The sequence below is a fragment of the Myotis nattereri genome, assembly GCF_964212035.1.
Source record: "Myotis nattereri genome assembly, chromosome: 4".
Taxonomy (NCBI): domain Eukaryota; kingdom Metazoa; phylum Chordata; class Mammalia; order Chiroptera; family Vespertilionidae; genus Myotis; species Myotis nattereri.
Window position 1 is genome coordinate 97792088 of NC_138079.1, and position 21461 is coordinate 97813548.

General features: G+C 44.6%; 1 protein-coding gene across 13 annotated transcripts in view; it reads right to left on the reverse strand.

Moving 5' to 3' along the window:
* RBFOX1 (RNA binding fox-1 homolog 1) overlaps positions 1–21461 on the reverse strand; it is a 2169222-nt gene that overhangs the window by 1204594 nt on the left and 943167 nt on the right. For all 13 annotated transcript variants that reach the window (XM_081089185.1, XM_081089163.1, XM_081089189.1 and 10 more), the window contains one exon: positions 1326–1388. In XM_081089185.1, the coding sequence (XP_080945311.1) occupies positions 1326–1388 (63 nt within the window). The remainder of the gene's footprint in view (positions 1–1325; positions 1389–21461) is intronic.

Below are 21461 nucleotides of genomic sequence, written 5' to 3' on the forward strand. Positions count from 1 at the left end.
TCACAGGCACATTTAACGTGACACCCAAGAGATTTGAACAGAATGCATGCCAAACAGCCCCCTCCTTTTCACTTACAAAATCTCACAATTTTCAGGAAATGCTGCAGCCTCAACTTCAAAGGCATTACCAGATAGATGTAGCATGTAGGGAATTAGACATAAAATGTCCTTTATTATTGGGAACAAAAGCTTCGGGTCTAATCTCCTGTGTGATACAGGCTTTAGCTGATCAGGGTTACACTAAGCCATTCTGATGTAGGGAACAGTGAAGACACCATCTTTTTATTTCTTCCCATCCCTCCTCCTCCTTCTCTCTGTTCGCATATGCAGATTCCACAGCGATGAGGGGAGCCCTGCTGTACCTCTGAGGGCAAAAGCATTTCCTTTGATCAGCCTCTTCCAGGCCTGGAGCCCCACAGACTCCAATTCTACCTGCCCCTCTGTGATAGTTGATGTATCAAATTATACTCCACCACACTCAGAAGTGGAATACATTAAGAAATTCTGAAACCTATGAGGAAGCTACATCTTTAAAACATAAATATTTCCTTCAGTTAGCCTTTTGAATGTTGATCTTTGTTGTTACATTATTACAGATTTATTCATAAAACAAGTTGTTTGCCCACAGAACCATTGCCGAGAAGAGCTGCTGTCGGAGGTTATGCACATCACTAAAGCTAACATCTGATAAGCAGTAAGAGGCGGGGAGATAGGGACAAAATACTGCTGGCTTCACCGAAAAACAAAGCCTTCTGTGCAATGGGAAAGGCAGATGGCGGAAAGTGCTTACTTGCTAAAAACAAATGGAATTTCTAAAATGTACCCCAGCATCATACAGTACAGAATTTCTCTTTTGCAGTAATTCTTATATAGTAGTAACGTATTCTGGCTCTAAAAGAGCAAACCGGATTGTTCTTCAGGGCTTTAAGAAACATGTGGTCTCGCGAACTGGTCTAGGTTTCCTGGCATTTCTTTCTACTGAGCAAGGTCCTGGGTCTGAGAGAGCCAGAGCCGGATGAAATGTCTCCAAATGAAACAAACTTGGAGGACGAAAGGGGAACAAAAGCAGTGAATTTTATCCCCAGGAATGGTAGGGTGAACCATCCACACTCTCACACATATCCTGTGTTCATTGTGGGGGTTCTGCTAGCAAACCGTCCTCTCATCTCTGGATCCATCGCTGGCCTGCAGGAAAGAAAGACCCAGGCGGGTGGCACAGTGTTTGTGGGGACTTCCGGCTGGCTGAAGAGAGCTTTTTCAGAGAAAATAGGATCAAAGACACGGACACATTTATGTAATGAATGTTCAAAAGTGGCCGCACTTACTGAATGCTGAGCCGGATCCGGGAAGCTGTGAGTTCCACTCGCATGAGGTCTTTGAGCAGTTTCCTAGGGAAGAGAAGGAAGCCTTTAGAATCGGGAATGCATTCTTGAATTGGATCTGCATCTTTTTTTGTGATAGTATCTTCTTCAATATGTTCTTGACCATACAGTGAATTTAACAATGAGTGATGATGATGATGATGATGAAAATGATTAAGCTCAAATCCGTAAATAGATTTTCAGAAAATCCTTTTACACCCCTGTTAGAAAGATGTTACTATTCTCTGTACTGCAGAAGAGGCAACCAAGGCTCAGATAGCTCAGGTAAATTGCCCAAAGTATGCACATAGTTGGTGGAGCCTGGATTTGAACTGGGGAAACTGGACACAGAGTTTAGAACCACTCGGCTAGACTCTTGTCTTACACAGTGAGGTCCTCCTCACAGGACGTGTTCCAGAAAGGCTGCAGGCCAATCTTTCAGAAATATAATTGTGGATTTTCCTGCAAAGAGTCAGGTGGGAGGAAATCAACGCTAAATTTCCTTTAAACCCTGGAACTCCAAGATTCTGTAATGCTCAATTCCTGAAAGCTAATGTTCAAAGAGACTTCATTTACGATGAATAAAACTGCGATATAAGGTGCCCCATGGATAATAAAGTTCATGAATATGGCTATCCTCAGCCAATCAGAAGGAGTAAGATTCATTTTCATTAATATTTAAATAAACCAAATATTGCCTGAACTGCAAATGGCCATTGTAATCTCAAATACTTCAGTGAGTTGGGTAGAAGTCAGCTGCAACCTGACATCACTAACATCAGAAGGATAAGCGCTATCCTCACTGTCTTCACCTCAGTTTCTTCTTCCCCAGACCCAGGTCTCTCTAATATTTTAGAACTGTTTGATGTTCTCAAATGTTTTATTTATCAACACCAGTAAAGCTCACCAAATGTGAAGAATGTTAAAAAAAAAAAAAAGGTCCACCATATTAAGAAAGGGGTTATGTTTCAATCAGAAACATCAATATTTACTAACAGACCTGAAAGACGTGGATGGCATCCCAGACCCAAGAGAGTTGACCCTGACCTGCTGCCCCCCTGGGGGAAGCTTAGGTAGAACAAATGGGTCTGGTTTGCAGCATTCTAGCATCCAGATCCAGTGTGCTTCCAGGGACTCCTATAAAGTAGTGATGCAACTCATGCCACAACTTAATGCCATTCTGAAGTTCCAGAGCTTAATTACTAATATTATTTGCAGATAACTGTTTAGAAGATATTGCCCGGCCAGCGTGGCTCTGTGGTTGAGTGTCCACCTACGAACCAGGAGGTCATGGTTCAACTCCCAGTGAGGGCACATGCTCAAGTTGCAGGCTCCATCCCCAGTGGGTGGCGTGCAGGAGGCAACCAATCAATGATTCTCTCTCATCATTGATGTTTATATCTCTCTCTCTCCCTCTCTCTTCCTCTATAAAATCAATAAAAATATATTTTTAAAAATTAAAGAAAAAGAAAATATAACCCCTTTCTTAATACGATGGACCCTTTTTTTTTAAACATTCTTCACATTTGGTGAGCTTACTGGTGTTGATAAATAAAACACTTGAGAACATCAAACAGTTCTAAAATATTAGAGAGACCTGGGTCTAGAGAAGAAGAAACTGAGGTGGTGAAGATAGTGAGGATAGTGCTTATCCTTCCTTCCTTCCTTCCTTCCTTCCTTCCTTCCTTCCTTCCTTCCTTCCTTCCCTTCTTCCTTCCTTCCATTCATGTATCCATCCCATTCACCCATGGCTCTACTACCTAATCATTTTGTGACCATGGACAAGTCACTTAACCTTGCTTGTCTCAGCCTCAACCTCTGTAAAATGAAAATAAACAGAATACCGACCTCCACAAATTTAATTGAGGTGAGTAATAAGAGTTCATACGTGTAAAGTACTTAGCATTGTGCCTATTGCAAAGTCAATGCTGTTTAAAAGTTTATTATTTCTTAAGCCCTTTTTTATGCTGGGCACTGTCCTCTTGGTGTCCAGTGGGGAGGACAGAGCTTGGTCAGGGATGCTGGGGAAGGTTTTGCCGAGGAAGAGGCGATAGCGCTGAGATTGTTATGATGAGAAGGATGAAGTGGGAGAACAGGATTTAGGGAGAAGAGTTAGGACATTTAGGAAGTGAATAGTCAAACTATATGTTTATCTTCTATAAATTCATAGTGTACTTCAGCTGAAGAATTATCTGTGGCATCATCATCAGCATCATCATTGAAATATAATAGTAGTAATTCTCTAGTACCTTTATTGAACCCATAGTATATCTCAGTCTTTGTATCAAAATCTACATGCATCCTCTCATTTAATAAAAATAATGACAGCTCCTATGGTCAGGTTCAATGTTCTTAACCCCTGCCCCTTCTCTTCCCCAGCTGCTTCCACCAGTCACTAAATCCACTGGCTCACATACTCCAAGATCTGCCTAAATGGAACTACTTAAAAGACACAGGCGCTGTTACACCTCTCGCCTGCAGGCCACATTTTTCTTCCTGAAATGCCCTTCATTTGGGCCAATCTGAACTCATTCTTCAAGATCCGCCAAGTGTGAACTTCTCTCTGCAGCTTTCACTGACTCTTTTATTCCTGCTGGCCTTTCACATGTCCTAACAAGAACCACATGATCTCCCTCACCCTCTGTAGCCTGGCCCTGCCCAGGCTATGAAGTCCTAGGGGGCAAGGACGATGTTCTCTTCAACTCGGTAGCCTTATCCTCTGGCACAGTGGCCAGCCACTTCGCTGCTGCTCGCTGCACTGGAGAGCATAAGAAGCTTTCCTCATTGGCCACAGCGTTACATCACCAAGGAAGAGCCTGGGCCTCAAGAAGGGGCTTTCTCTGAGCACCATGGCTTCTCTGGCCTCTCAGACTTCCTGTCCAGATAGTAACGTCAATTTCATGTCCATGTCAGCTTGATGTCCACACTTTTATGCCTATTTTTAATTAAACCTGCAGTTACACTGCATTGTATAACCCCCTCTTTACATTAGTAAGAACTTGTCAAATCCTCCAGGTGGATTGTTTCATAAACATAAAGGCTGAGAACCATTGTTACAAGGTGAGAAGAGAAACAGTCATTAGCAATGGCACCAGACAGCAAGAAAAATCGAAGATGCTCTCCAGAGCTCCAGAGGAGTGAATAGTTAAGCAAAAATACCAAGACTGTCTGGAGTTTGCAATTGCTCCTGCAAACTACCTACAGAGCGGTTTGCACCAGGGAGAATCCTGGGTCCCGGTGGGATTGGATGGAGTGCGCACCGTGCTGAGACCTTGCTGGGGCTACTGAGCTGCAAGCGGAGAAGTGGAAGGAGAAGTGCGGAGGGGAGCGCTCCGCCCTGCACTCATGCACTCAGTCCAAACGGATGCACAAAATAGCCAACCAATTTTGACCCTGTAGGGGGTATGCTGTTTAAGTTTGTAACTCAGACTATAAACAGGGCTGGCTACTGCAACCTTTCTACTTCTGTGGTCTCTGCCATCACTGGTTTGGTGGATTTCCCCAGGCAGAACACCCCGCAATAGGCTGCTAATTTCTCTTCCTGCCTGCAGGCTGCACCTCTCATCCCACCACAGAGCAGGTAGAACGGTCCTTACATAATGGGATGCACCATGGATGGCTTCCTCCATGCAGGAGGGACCCATGTCCCTGTGACAGCCTGACACCCTGCATGGTGTGCTCCTGGTCACAGTTTCAGCCTTATTTATTTATTAGAGGCCCAGTGCATGAAATTGGTGCAGGGTGGGGGAGGAGGCCTTAACCCAGCTCGCACCCTCTCTAATCCAGGACCCCTTCGGGGATGTCTAACTGCTGGTTTAGGCCCAATCCCAAAACCAGCAGTTGGACATCCCTCTTGCAATCTGGGACTGCTGGCTCCTAACTGCTCACCTGCCTGCCTGCCTGGTTACCCCTAACTGTCCCCCCTGCTGGCCTGGTTGCTCCCAACTGCTCCCCCTGCCAGCCTGGTTGCCCACAACTGCCCCCACCCTGCTGACCTGGTTGTCCCCAACTGCCCCACCTGCTGGCCTGGTCGCCTCACTCAGCCTGCTTGTTCAGTCCTTTGGTCATCCCTCACTAACCACCCTGCCAGCCTGGTTGTAGGCAGCCATCTTGTGAGGATATGAGGGTTAATTTGCATATTACCTCTTTATTATATAGGACTAGTGAGCAGGCACCCCCGCTCTCCAGACCCCTTGTGTACCATACCAGGGACCTTGCGTTTCTGGGTCACCCTATGCTCCCCACCTGCCACAGGGGAGTTGCACAGGCTGTATCTCTGACCTGGGATGGTCTTACCCCCAGTTAACTCATATCCATCCTTACTTCAGGATGAAAACACTACTTCTGGTCTCAAGTGCCCATTATCCTTCCTGCTGAGTGCATCTCACAGCTACCATTTACTAGTCAATTAAATGATTTTGTTAAAGTCTGCCTGTTTCACCAGTGTGTTAGCTCTGGGGGCAGAGACTAACTCTAGCTCTGACCACATTGCTGTGGACATGGGAGGCATTTGATAAATATTTGCCAAAGGAAGGGAAGATGGAAGGGAGGAGAGGGGAGAGAAGAGAGAAAGGGAGGAGGAAAGGGAGGCTTACTGGCCTCGTTGCTAACTTTAGGCACTCTGGGGTGACTATGAGGCCCCTCTGAGAGCTGTCCCTACCTAGTCCCTCTCTCTCGTCCTTCCAGAGACCATGTCTGAGGTACTCAATCCTGGCTCCATGAGGGCAGCGTGGAGCAGGGATGGAACCCTCTCTGATCTAAGTTCCATTTCTCCCAGGAACTTGGAGGGCACTAAGTTCCTAGAACTGAGGACTCAGTGATTGTGGGGTCCCCATTCTCTGCCATATGTTCGTGGAGAGAAACAGAAGGCAGGCTTCGGATCAAGAAGGACAGTGCAGAGAGCAGAGGCAAGAGTGGAGGGGCCATGGGGAAGGGAAGTTTCCCAGGAGGTCGGGGACCACATTGTTCCCTGATTGCTTGGTGGCTCAACATGCCAGTCCCTCATGGGACGTGGGACTCAGTGCACCTCCTGCCTCTCACTCTCAGTGCTGAGACTCACCCCTGTGCCGGGTGATAAATATCCCCACTATTTGAGCTGTTTTGAGTGGGCTTCTGTTTATTGTCAAAAAAAAAAAAAGAGCTGCAAGTACGACCCTGGTCTCAAAGGTGGCATCTCACCCATTGGGGTGGGGGTGGGAGGAGGTTTCTCTACCTGCCCTGCATCCAGAAAAGCCACCTGTGTCTTGACCCCATCGATGACTGTGATGGGACACACTCTCTCCAAGCTGCCCAGCAGCCCCTGGCCTTATCCTGGGGTCTGGAGTCTAACTGTCCTTGAAAGGGGCCTGAGGCCGCATCAGCACAGGGTGATGCAGCCATTAAATGTGGGCGTGTTCCATGCCATGTGGCATGGTGAGTGTGCACAGGCTGGTGCGATCACACCTGGGGTGGGAGAGAGCCAGGGTGGGAAGGGCATGCGGCACCCTTAGTTTGAAGATAGAGACCCTCCCCAAGGGAATCCAGGGACTCTCAGCACAGAACTTGGGGCTGCTGCCCAGCGGCCACCACTGCAGCTGGATGATCAGATCAGCGGCACCTGGCCCTGCGAGTGTCCCTGGATTTTCTGCGGGCACCGTCCCCCAAGGGAGGCCTGGGAGACTCTGAGTCCAGTCTCCCACATCATTTCTAAGCATCCCACCCAGTCCCACATCAGATGCCTGGTCTCTGGCTTCAGTATTCCTAAAATAGTTTCCCTGTTCCTCCCTTCCCCCATATTGGTTGAAGGTAAGTGATGGAGCCGAGCAAGAACCAAAACTAAGTGCCAAGAGTTCTAAACTCACACTGAATGCCCCGGCCTCTCTGATAGCAGCACACGATTGCACCAGCTGGTACCAATGCCTGGGACTCTGTCCCTTCTTTGTCTGTCTAGCAAACATGTACCTACTCTTAGCGTCATTGGGAAGCCCTCATTGACCCTTCACTAAGCCCCACAAGCACAGTGAAGAGCCCCCACTTCCCCAAGCTCAGCAATGCATTAGTGTGTCTGAGTGTCCCCCTCTCACAGACCTCTGTCTCTATGTCCGTCCTCTCCATTGGACGGGCAGCACCCTAGAGCCCAGGCTATGCTTCATCTTATTCATGAGTGACGCATGCATTTTGCACACCGTCTTGGGTTCAAACCCAGCGCTCCCGTTCATTTAGCTGTGTGACTTCGGGCAAACTCCTGGGCCTCACTCGGCGATGGAGTGTGACCTTATCAGGAGTGAAGTGTGAAGATTTCACAGCATAACCACCTGGCATTTTTCCTCAATACATGTTTACCATGCCCCATGCCCAACAACAGTGCCTAATTGGTCAACCACAGTCCTTCTAATAAAGCCCCAGAGTGCTTTGCAAAATTTTGTCAAATAAAATTATCCAGATAACTGAGACAGCAGAGCCCAGGCATACCAACAGCCAACACAACCCCTGGCACATAGTAGGTATATGATTTTTCAGAAATCATTTAATATTTCTGTAGTAAAGACCCTTACTGATGAAATACAGTTGCAGCCCCTACTCCAAAGCTTCTCTTTGACCTGTCAGCTGTTTCATTGCAATAAGCATCCATTAGCCTGCCTGCTGCATTTCATCTGGCTGTACTCCGCTCTCCAGCAAGGTACAGTATCTGCACCTTTTCCATGGAAAGATCCTCCCCAGGCTCCCTCCCTCGGGAAGCAAAACTCTCCTCGAAGCTCCAGGGACCTTGGAGAGACTAATGATATTACACTCCACAAGCCACCACCCCCCTCTGAGGTTTATTGTTGGTGTGTTTAATTTCCTGTCTTGGCCTTATAGGAGATTTCTAATGTTTGGGCTGTAGGGTATGTTCTGATTAAAAATAATCCTCCCAATTACGGGTTGGCATGAGCCTCCTGTCACCGCATTCTGCCACCAGCCTCTGTGCCCCTGTCAGCAGTAATTGTGTCTGCAGTGCCTAACCGTAAATGAAAACCCAAGGGCCAAGTTTGGGTCCCCAGTTCCTGGGCCGTACCGGATCTTTTAATTCGCACTGTCTGTCAAAAGGAGGTGGCTGTGTGTACTCCAAAGAAATCCTGAGCCTCTCAGATTCAAGGCCAGAAGGAGCAAAGGCACCAGGGCCTTCTCAGAGAAATTGCATTTGAACCCACCAGAGATAACAGGGCGTATGGAAGGCAACGAGGCTCTTTTTATTCTGCTCCAAACTTTAGCTCGACTCAGTCTGAACAGGGAAGCTGAACTCTAGGGAAATTTCAAGGTGTATTTATATTATTTTTTTTTCCACCAAGTACATAAGACAGGACATGGAATTCAAAGCATGTGATAGTAGCTCTGTGAAGGGAAATATACACAGGAGACCTGATTATTTCCATCTCTATGAATGTAAAACTCTCTGGGTATAGAGTGAGAGAAGGAGGTATGTGTTCACAGCTGGCAAATACCATCAAGTTCCTCTCATATAACCAGACAGGAGATGTCCCTGTGGCTGGGCCCAGTTTAGGCACTTGAAATATGCTGCATAGTCAAAAAAAACTGTCTCTCAGGAACCCACAGAGTAAAGGGCAGAGAGCATGCCCAACTTGACCCCTGGGTTCCAGACAGCATTCCTGTCTGTTATCCACACCTCCCAATATCCTGCTGAACCCCAGACACAGAGGATGGGCACACGATACTGGTGTGTCTTCCCAAGACAGTGCCCTATTGGCTGATCCTAGCTCTGGTGGGGTTTGTTCATTACGGCATATGCTTTGGTGACTTACCCACGACCACACGAGCAGGTTGCTCAAACCCAGGCAACTGTGCCAAAGAAGATCGCCATGTGGATCAGGGGCAAACTCTGAGCCATGGGTCAAATCCAACCCATGGCCTGGTTTTGCGAATAAAGATTTATTGAGACATGGCCATGCTCATTTACCTGTGTATCATCCATGCTATAATACAGATGAGCAGTTGTGACATTCCATGGCTCACAAACCCAAAAATATTTACTGCCTGGCCCTTGATAGAGTTTGCTGCCTGCCCCCTGATATAAAGGCTGGCACACAAGTTCACAGAGATCTAAATAAATAAATAATAACAATTGTGATCATTATCCAACACTAAGCATTTGTCATGTACCAGGCATTTTATTTACAAAACTAGAGGCTCAGTGCACAAAATTCATGCACTCGTAGGCTGTGAGCTTGGCTCAGGGCTCTGGCTGAGTGGTACTCCCTCTGTGGGAGTTCACTGACCACCAGGGGCAGTTCCTGCATTGAGCCTCTGCCCCCTGGTGGTCAATGTGTGTCATAGCAAGCAGTCATTCCGTTGTTTGGTCGATTTGCATATTAGCCTTTTATTATATAGGATTCCCTCCAGGCACAGCATCCATCCTTCCCCTTTTGATTATGATGAACTAGGTATTTAAGAGTCTAAAGAACCTGCCCCAGGTCTTAGTATTACTAATCAGCAAAGCCAGGACCTAAATCCAGTTCCCTGTGGCCCTAGATGTCCCATTTTACCCAGTGTCCTGTGTACCTGTCTTTAAAAGAGAGGTGCTGTCTAGTTTGGCTTCTTTGGTGGGGCCCTGAGGCTCATTTCTAGAAGGAAGAGGAAGTGTGAGCACCACCTTCACATAACGGCGCCCCTGAAATAGTTTCCTTGACCAATCCCACCATGAACCTAAAGGATTCCCCCTTTCCACCCTTGGAAGAGGGGACTTCCTGTGGTCCGTGACGTTTCCTTAGAGGTACCATGGATCAGGGAGAAGTAAATCAGAGAAGGAGAAGATATTTAGTTCCTAAAGACAGATTCTTAGGCTGAAGAATAAAACACTGACAGAAATGGAGAGGAACTCCTGACTAATCATTGGCATTGCACAAAATCGCTTCAAAGGCAAAAGCACTTCTTCTTGTCATAGAAATGGCCAGTGAGTCCTTTCCAACAAGACGAATGAGGCTTCTCAGCAAATGTTCCTGTGGTCACGTGAACTGAGCTTACCTAAACCCATCCGTGCTTGCAGCTGGCCTGGCCCACTCTTGGTATTAAGGAGACCAAAGGATCTCATCCATCCTGAAACCACACAACTTCCCACATAAAAAACCTGGTGTGGAAAGAGTGAACCAACCTCTGCAGAAATCTGACACGGGGAGCTCTGCTCCTTCAGATGCATGAAAGGTGATAAAGGGGAGGCTCAGTGTCACCTGTGATTGGACTTGCCAGACCCCAGGAGCAGAGCCTGAAGAGAAAGTAGACCCCTATGGTTTCCACCCCATATGGTTTCAACTCTCAGCTCAAATGTCCCTTCCTTAGCAAAGCCTCCAGAGTCCTGCTCTGAGCAAATCTACGACCGGCTCTGATCTCATTGCATTTATCTCAGCTCCAAGCGCACAGCAGAACACAACCACCTGACCAGTGATGGCGAACCTATGACATGCGTGTCAGAGATGACACGCAAAACCATTTTTTTGGTTGATTTTTGTTAAATGGCATTTAAATATATAAAATAAATATCAAAAATATAAGTCTTTGTTTTACTATGGTTGCAAATATCAAAAAATTTCTATATGTGACACGGCACCAGAGTTAAGTTAGGGTTTTTCAAAATGCTGACACACCGAGCTCAAAAGGTTCGCCAACACTGTGATAGGCTCTGCCTCTCTGGCTGGACGGAACATTCCATGAGGACTCAGACAGTGAGAGTTTTGTTCTCCACTGAATGCTTTGCACCTAACATGGTATCAGGCACAAAAATGGTGCTCATTAAATATTTGCTGAATGAATACATGAATGAGTGAATAATTCTGGAAAGACACCACGTTTTCTTCTGGCATCCCAAGGATCTCCACCTGTGACGCAGGTATGCATCCCTAAAATCCTGCTCTGAACACTCTTTCTTTAAGCACAACTTCCACTCCCCATCCAGTTTTTCACAGGTCTGTGAGAGGACCGATGACAATATTTGAAGAGATGAGTTTATATGTGAAGGAAGAGCTTTGACCTTGGGGGTTGTACCCACCTGGGTACAAATCCTGGCTTCAGCACTTCCTAGCTGTGTGACCTTGAGTCAGTTATTTTACATCTCTGGGCCTCAGTTGTTGCATGTATTAGGTGGAAATAAAAATTACTCTTAGCAGATTCTGACAATGACTAAATGAGATAACACAGGAAACAGGCTTAGGGTACATCTACAGTGGGTGTTCAGTTGCACCTAATTTAATCATATCCAAGTCCTCCTAAGTTAAAGATGATCTTAAAAATAACAAAGTAATGGACATAGTGAATTAAAGGAACTCAGTATCTATTTGGGGCATATAGGGACATATATATATGTGAGGGTACATAAGACAACAATAACAGATGCATAATAATAACATAATAAAATAATAATAAGCATCCAATGCTTACTCTGTGTCAACACAATTTGCACGTAGCATTCCACTGAATTCTCATCGAGCCCCTATGCTGTGGGTATCATAATCTAACGTTCAGATAAAGCATGATACTCAGAATGGTTACGTATTTGTTCGAGTTCCCACAGAGAAACTAAAACTTGAACCCTGATCTGACTGGTGAGTAGATGACACTATGTTGACTCTCAAAGAGGAAGTTCCCATGGCAGGTAGACCTCATTTGCTTGTGACGTCCCGGAGAAGGGCGTCAGGTGACCTAGCAGAGGCAACAATGTGCTTTCACATAAGAGAAGTTTAGATGTAGCATAACGCCACGATCTGTTCTCACACATAGGGAAAGTGTCTACATAATGGATCATCCCGACCCCAGCAATTCACGTGGCAGTTATCCATCATCTCACTGGGTCTGTTGATCTTTGTCACTGGAGAGAAAAATAGTGCAGGGACGAGCAACAGGCTCACAAAAGGAGATCTCTCAGACACAGTGGTTCTAAGTCACAATCTGCTCCCCTGAACAGCAAGCACTGATATGAGCTCTGGGGCTCTGCTTATCGGGTACAGGGCACAGAGGGTGGATCTTCCCCACGATTCTAGCTGTCCTCCTGCCATGACCCCTCGTCAGCTGGAGGATAAACCAACCAGTTCCATCAAAGTGAAACGGAGAATGGATACACCAGCGGTTGAGAGACAGACAGATTTATAGAGCCGGAAGGCAAAGCACATCGCTGGGAACGCATGAGGCTCTCATTCATTAGTCATCTTTTACTTTGAATCTATTTCTCAATGAAAAGTAGCTTTCCATTTCTATTACCAAGATGAATGTGTCAACAATACACACCAGCATAAGCCAGACTATAGTGAGAAGGGAAGAAAACAGACAAAAAAACAAAAACAAAAGGAAAGGAAAGAAAAAAAAAAATCAAAACCCTCAGTACATAGTGTGATGTATTTGCTCAGGTTGCTGCTTTATGTACACCATGGAGAACACTTTGTATTTTAGCTTCATAACTCATTGCTCTATAAAGCAAAGGAAACTAGCTAGCAGTGTCTTCTTCAACACGGAGAATGAAAATGTACCATAAAAAAACCCATCCTCTACCCTGTAGCTCTCAATTCTTAAAAAAAAAAAAAAATCTATTTAATATGTCTTGGACTCCAGAGCTCCTTATTACCTTATTTAATTCAGACCAGGGAAGATGTCTCAGAATAAAAATGACACTAAAATGATAGGAACTAAGCTATGAAATGTGGACATCATATTTTCTTCAGAGAGATAATCAGCTTATCAGAATTCATTTCAACCTAGGAAAGGTCTCATGACTACACTGAAAATTCAAGTTGGTCTCATCATCTCAAGAATATAATCTCAAGGAAATGGTAAAACTATCAAGGCAAGCTCGGTGCAGTTATCTTTATGTATAAAAACCATAAGCATCAGATGCCAACAGAATCACAGGGGCTGGGTCACCCCCCAAGTATGGGAGAGACCTCTATATAAAACATATGACATGCCTCTGCTGATAATACCATTTTATTTTCCTAGTTGCCAAGGGTACTTTTCAAAGATGCATTGCTACATTCTTTGCATATAAAAATTCAGTATTCTGAAAAATATGAGACTTGAAAAATAGTTTCCTAAATAGTCACTAATGGGGGTATGGATTTTAACCCCATTCTCGCTATTAACTGTTTGGCCTCAATTAGGTTACTCAACTCTCTCTGTTATTCAGTTTCCTCAGTTGCACAAGAAAGGAACTGGAACTTCTTGTTTTGAACTGACCTTTTAATTTCTCTAGATGATCTGCGTTGTATGCATTCTCATAAGAAGGAAAATCAGTGACAGCAATAGCCAAAGACACCCCAAAAGTGTGTGTACAAATCTCAACAGGGGTCAAGGCCGAGACAGAATATATTGTGTGCCTCTTGGTATGAAACGTCCACTAAACAATGCCTCCTTAAAAATTAAGCAAAAATAGATATAATCCATCCAGTCACAAGCAAATGTCTAATTTCAAAAGAAATGCAATATATTTCAGGAGGCAAAAGAAAATTCCTCATAGTGAATCCTTCATGTTCAGCAAAGACCCACCAAGCCATTTGGTACAATTTTCCAGAAAAACAAAGACAATAAAAGGAAGGAAAGATAACTCGGCAGAAAGGTTGATCAATACAGCATTCAGCATCTCCATGTGGGAGAAACAAAATTCATAAAACTAGACCCAAGTTATGAAAAATGTGCTAAATGTTCCAAGGGCCACATCAGGTAACCATCAAAAGTTATGTGTTCAGTGTGGGACCTCATCCAAACCTCCTTTGGTTGGTATTTTCTTTAAACATGATTTCAAGTAAGTACTCACTGTTATAGCCACAAAAAATACAGGAAGTTTGAGACAAAAATCATTGCTACTCTGGTGTCGTCATGAGAGACAATGCATACAATGGTAAGAACTCAAGACCTACAGTAAGTAAAACTTGGGTTCAGTTTTCTCTATGTTTGACTCAGACATGTGTGGGCCTCTCTGAACTTCAGAATCTTCCTTTGGCAAGGGGTTAGCAGTACCTACACCACAGAACCGCTCTGAGGGTTAAATGAAATAATGCATGTAAAATGCTTAACAAAATGCTTGCATATAACTTTAATAAGTGTTAGCAACTTCTAGTATTCAAAGCCTTATTTTTGTTTCCCAGATGGAGTAGACACTGGAATTTACTGAGTATTTACTAAGTTCCAGGCATTCTCCTAAACGTTCTCTGTAATATTTTTTTGTTGAAAAATATTTATCAGTTACATTTACTCACTTCTCAGGAAACTAAATCTCATAACGCTCCCCTTCCCCAAAAATGCTTCAACCCTTTACAAAGATTATAAAAGTATCATGTTAATAAAGGTACTTACTTTAATAGGACCACGTCACTTAATAAGAAAATAGTCCTTAATCCTAAAGCAAACCCCTACCCAGGCAATTGAAAAAACAAAAACAAAACGAAACGAAACAAAAAAACTCAATTTCTACCCCTGGTCTACATCCTTTGATAACATGTGATACCCATCACAAACACAGAACTCATGAATATGAAACTCTGAGCTCTTTGACATGTGTTTAGAGTCTGGATGTGCATAATTTCTTTCAGATTTGAAATATGCAGACATCTTTATAAGTCTACAACTTAAATTAAAGAAGCAAAAGAAAAAAGTCTACATTCCATAGTCCCAGGTTCTGTTTTCAATCCTCAAGGATTTTTTTCAGTAACAATTCAGAGAAAGTAAATGTTTTTTAAAAGGAACATAATGCAAGTTACTTTGGCTCATTTTAATGTGTGCATCCACTCATTAATCCATGTGACGCTTTTTGAGCTCCCACTTTGTGAAAACCATCAAAGCATGGTGCCAGGTAGTTTGGGATTCAGAGATGAATGCAACAGTCCAATTTTTTAATGAGCTCACATTAATAAGAGCTGATCGGAAGCAACCATAAAACCAGGTTCCAAGCAGACAACCTGAGTGGGCACAGTCTGCCTTGGGGGAAGGGTGGGGGTGGAATAAAGTGACAACTGAAATGACTCCTGGAGAATAATTAGATTTTGTTTGTTCAATAATCAGAAAAGGGGAACATGAAGAATTGGATGAATTGATGCTTAAAGAAAAAATGTGGCTAGCAGGAGGAATGCCAGGTCACCCATAAACCCAATGCCAGGTCACCAGGAAACTCCATGGCCTATCGGGGAACCCTGAGTGATCTTTGGGAAGCAGAATGTAGGGAGTTTATTGAGGGGAATGATCAGGGAAAGATTACACCAGACGGAGGAGCTTCATGGGCCATTCCCAATGACAGCACCGATGTAAGGAATACATTGTGCTTAGTGCTTTACATAGACTAACCAAGAGCTGAGCCTCCCCAATAGTTCTGTGAAGTAGGTGTTGTTAACCCAGCTGTATGTAGCTGAGGGAACAGAGCTCAGAGAGACGGCTGGCCGAAAGACACCTGAATGAGACCCATCAGAATTCAAAGGCCATGCTCTGAGCCACTGGAAATAACTGAGTTCAGGCTTTGGCCAGTAGTCATTAAGGATCCGTGAAGGATGTCTGAGAAAAGAAATGACATGTTCTGACCTGTATTTTAGGAGAATAATTGGCCACAGGGAAGAAAATGGACTGAAGGTGAGAGATGGACATAGAGGCTTGGGAAACCATTGTAAAATGCAGTCTCTGAAGGCTCAGTGTCTGGTTGCTTATTTGCTCTTTCCCATTTGCGCTAGCTTTGTGACTCTGAGCCTCAATTTCTACATCTGACCAATGGGAGTCATGGTCATACCACTCATCTCAAGAGGGTTGTTTTGAGGAATAAATTAATGTATTTAGAGTCTCTAGTCTTCCTGGGTAATTGTTGCCACTTAATGTTAGTTTATCATCTCCAAAGGAAGATACCCTGAAGAGAAAAGCGGAAATGGGCCAGCCCATTCAGACACATCCCAGTCCCTAGGGATGTCAAACGCATCAGGCATTTGCACATCCTCTTCCTGTTTTCATCTCTCAACCTGACCCTCCCATTTGAAGCTACTGCCATCTACACCAGTGCCCAGGCTGATTTTGTTCCAAATCTCCTTACCTGGGCACAAAGACAGGTGTGCCAGAGATTAGGGCCAAGACAACACAGGGAACTGGGTCAAACTCCCCATATTCTCCTCCATCCATTACTGCCAGTGCTATATTGTGTCTTGCCAGCACCATCCCTTTGTGCTCTTAAGCTCCATCTCACTGTGTGGGGAATGCCAGGTCACCCATAAACTCAAACAGATTGTAATCCCAATTTTTCCAGTAACACCCAAAGGTCAAGGTGATCCATTTAAATATCGGACTGCATTTGCACCCAACGACTATGTGAGTGCTCCATGATGTGTTTCATTAAAATAGCTCGGCTTTGGGAAATCTCTAGAGACGGCTTGCCTCTCTTGAACCGTGCTTGGTCTATGAACACTCAGGGTATTTTTACTTTTAATAAGCACCGCTGCCAAGCCAGAAGGAAGGTCTCGGTGAGCCACGCGCATGCACAACGTCATCTGAACCCATTAGGATCTGCTTAGCGAGGGGCCAAGTTCAGACACTTTGCAGCTGCATTCGACGCGATTTGAAAAGAAATCATCAAGCCTCACCAGCTGTTACACTCTGATTATTCTGAAAACCTGAAAAACAAAAATTTGTCAAATAAATTGACAATTGTTTTCTACATCTTAGGGATGTGCTGTTTACCTGGGGTGCAGCGTAATGGCAGGCACCTGGGGAGCTCGGGGGGCTTCCTCGGGGCATGAGCAGCATCAGTTCCGTCAACGTGATGGAAAATAACAGGCCATGGCACATAGTGAGCATGCCGAGCAGCTGAGCTGGGCTAATAAACACTAATTTAATCATTCTCGTTTTTACAGATGAAGAAACCAAGGTTCCGAGTTTTGTAATATGCCCAAGGTCACCGTCATGGCAAGGTCACCAGTCAGTGGTGATGCAGCAGCAAAGTTAGAACAGGGAACAAAGGCCTCAAGCTCTACTCCTCCCCTTCAATAAAAACCTACCCAGACCCCATCCGGGCATCTCATTCTCTGAGATTAACCAATCTCACTTCTTGAGTGAATACTTTAGCTTTAATCAATTTACTGTGCTTTGTTAAATATTTATATATCTGCTCTTGAATCCTTTCTTGTGGACCCCACTATGGGGTTGAGGCCTCCTAGGCCTCCTTGGCCTCCCCGGGTGCTGCCCAGCCTCAGTGAGGGTGGAACTAAGCCAGCATCCGACAGTGGGGCGGTGGGTGATCATTCTCTGCTCTCACAGAGGCCCCCCCATTCATGGCCTCCCTCTGGACAGTAAGCTTATGGCAATCTAGTCACTAGCATTTAGAGCTATGCAATATGCTGTGTTCTTTAAATATCACCCGACCCGAATGCAATCATCACAGTGGGTCTAGGAGGCGGGAACTGCTTTAATACCCACTTTCCAGATAAGCAAAGTGAGGCTTTGAGGAAAACGTTACCCAGGTTTTAGTAAAAGCCAGGATTCTTGTTTCCAGAGCCAAAAACTTTGACCCTCTTTCTTGAATGCCCAGCACTGAACTTGGCACCAGGTAACAACCGGTGTTTGTTGAATTAATGAGTTCATGGACGACGAGGCCCATGGATGGGATCTCTGTGGAGCCAGGTACCTTCACAGCCTTGCCCATGGCATCCAGAAAGGAGCCTCACACACAGAAGGTGCTCAGTAAGTGTTTGTTGTAAAGAATGGCTGCTGCTATGGCTGAGCGTGTGCAGAGCTAGGGCTCTGACTGCTTTGTGAAGGGGACGATGCTGCCTGATGATTATCGCCTGAGCCTTTCCATCCCGTCGCTGCCCTCCATGATAACCATACAGAAATGTGAGAATAAAATGACCATGTTACATCTGGTGTCCTGCTGGATTAGCTTGGGCCCAGGGGACATTATCGGCGCCAAGAATCATAATCCTTCACTCCCTATCTCTTTGCAAACAAAACTGACAAAACACTCCCAGGGCTCTCTGAAGTAACCTTCACATTGGTGAACAGCCTGCTCTGCACGTTTCCCTCCCGAGTAGGTGTCCCCATCCCCACCTCATTGCAGGAAAGAGGCCAGCTGCAGGGAACGGCACCTTCAGCACCACACACTGTATCAGCAGCGCCATCCCAGTAATCTGACATGTGTGAAATGAGACCGCTTATCAATAAAGAGAGTGCCCAGCAGCTCCCAGGGATGCGGAAGGGGCCTGCTGGTTGCTGCAAATCTCTCACCAGTGCATTGGAGTTTGACACTTAATATTCAAACCCAACTACAGGCTATGTACTCAGAGGATAAAACTCAGTAATAGCACACGATCCACAGGCTGACAGGCTGAGCATACAAACCTCCAGCGTAAAGACTCACTTAAGAGCTTTCTGCCACAAATGGAGCTGGGGGTAGGGGCGAGGGTGGGGGGGAGAGAAAGAGAGAGAGGGAGCGGGGCACGGTCATGCTGAAAACAAGTAGAAGCCAAAACCAGCATGAAAATGCACAAGTATAATCCAGTAATTAGATGGTGGTGGTGGAGGTGGTGGGGGTTTGGGAAGAAACTGACGCGTAGCTCATCCTCCTATTTAAATTCATGGTGTTGATGCTAGTTATTTTCCCCATCAGGGACTCAAAATAAGAGGAACATTTCTGGAAATACACACCATAATAGAGAGCTATCCAAAAGGACAATCTGGTATTTATGCGTCAATTGCCAAAACACCATTTTCCAAACATGTATTAACCTAAGAATTCCCCACCCTGTCTAGCTAATTTTATAGCCTCTGCATCATATCAGACAGTGCTTAGCATGGAGGAGACTCTAAATAATTGCAGGGAGATTAGAGTTAATCGACAAGCAGGCACATTCATATTTCATTTTGCACGTTTTACAGACATTCTGGGCTAAGCCTACTTGGTCTAAATCAGACTCCGTAAGCTGGAAGTCAGGGGTTCTAAGCAGCCCACATGCTTGAACCACTCACCATTTATAAAAATTTATGAAAAAATTGGCATCGCTTAAAAATCAACATTAAATATCTATAATTATGACTCTTGATAAACCAAAACATCCAACCTTACTGAGATCATATTTCTCCAGGCAAAATTCCAATGAGCTGAGTAGCGGATGCTCCCATTACAGAGACTGCGCTCTCCCAAGTCCCCACCCATCTCTATTGCCTCTAGCCACTTCACTCAAAAATGTTACCTGTTTGGACCCTTACAGGCATTTGAGTTTTGATCTCTGGTTTAACTATTTAGAGTGAAAGGCAAACGTTATATCTTCATTTTATACACTGAAGTGTTATTCCTTTACCCTTAGGGCAAACAAAACAAAACAAAACAAAACATGCAATTTTCCCCCTTACCCCCTTGGAATTCTGAAATGGTACAAACCCACGCACAAATTGATCACAAGAACAGAATGAAAGGTTGACTTTTTGATGAAATTCTAAGCTGGTAAAGTGACCTTTCCCTTATTGTTTTCATTATCATTGCAGAAATATTCCAAAGAGGGAGAGGTCTCATCTAACACACTGAACTTTGAAAACCGTAGCTGTGCTGATCATGACACTCATGCGCATGTACAACTTTCTGTGGCTCCCCACTGCCTACAGAATGCCAGTAATCTCCTTAGCACTGCATCTACAGAGCAAGCTGACCTCACCAATCCGGTCTGCACTTCCTGTCCCTTGACCATCTCATGCTGTCCACTGCAATCGAGCCGCCACATCTCCTAGGTAGATGTGTGTCTCACTTCCCTTGGTGTCTGAGGTTCTACTACTCCTATTATCCTGGGCTGGCATCCCTTTCTTGACCTTCTATACAGGAAAAGCACACTCATGCTTCAAGGTTCAGCTCAAGTGTCATTTCCTGAGGAGAGGCCAGGCCTCCCAGGCCCATGTAGGCCAAACTGGCTTTTCTCCTCTTGGGTTCCTATGTTCTTATATCTTAAGTATATGCCCCCATGAAGATAAAGTAAGATTCAGGGTATCTAAGTTATCTCAAAGTTATCTATCTGAAAGTTATTATCTCGTATATTTATTAGCTGCCTCTCTCCAGAACTAGACTGAGTTTCTTGAAGGGAGGAAATTATCCACCGTTGGTCCTTATCAAAGAACCCTGTCCACAGGAAATGAATGTTTAATGACTGAATTTCCCATAAATATTCAAAGCAGAAAATGATGAGCAGATACAGAGTGATAAGCATGTCCAAAGAGGGAGAGCTTGAATCTTCATGGGGAGAAGCAAGAACAGTTTCACAGGAGATGTAAGTTTTGAGAGGCAGTGTGGTATAGTGACTAAGAGTACAGACTCTGAGGCCAGAGTGTCTAACTCCCAGATCCAGTACCTCCCAGCTATGTGCCTTAATGCAAGTTACTTAATCTCTCTGGGTCTCACTTTCCCCATCTGTAAAATGATACAGAGGGTATTATGAAATGACACCTAGGGTATTACGAAAACAGGGTATGATGAAAATGCAATTTTCTACATATGTGAAGCACATAGAAAATGTATCTAGATAGTAGCAATAATCATTTGGGAAGAGCTATGAAGAGTAGATATGGTTTGGACCTGAAGGACATACCCCAGTTGAGTGAAACAGTAAAAATAAAGTCAGGAGGGAAGGGAATTGTAGGGGCTGAGAGTCAACAAATGCTGCGACCCTCCGTATGTCACTGTGTGTCGTGAAGGACAGCCTAAAATAGGCGGAGCCAGAGTCAACTGGACTTTGAGTGTCAGCCTAGAGTTTTTTTTGAATTGTATGTTGTAAGTAGTAGAGAATGAGGTGTTCAGGATGCAGCATGCAGGCTGAATTTTAGTTAACTAAACTAAAACTAAACTTTCATGCAACTCTTTTCACACCCAAATCTGGAGATCTACAAAGATGATAATAGGGATGTTTGAAGTGAGGAAACAGACAATTCAGTGACTTTTTGACAATGTACAAATAATACCGTCCTTCTTCAAGAGACAAAACTCGGACTGACTATTGGAATTTCCTGGATTTGTGATGTCCCCTCTCCCAATGATTTTCTTTTAGACATTATCTAAAACTCTACAAGACAAAATGTCTTAAGCCCAATAGAAATATGGATTTTTTTTTTACTTTCAGTAACTTTTTTTCACTTTTCAACTACAGT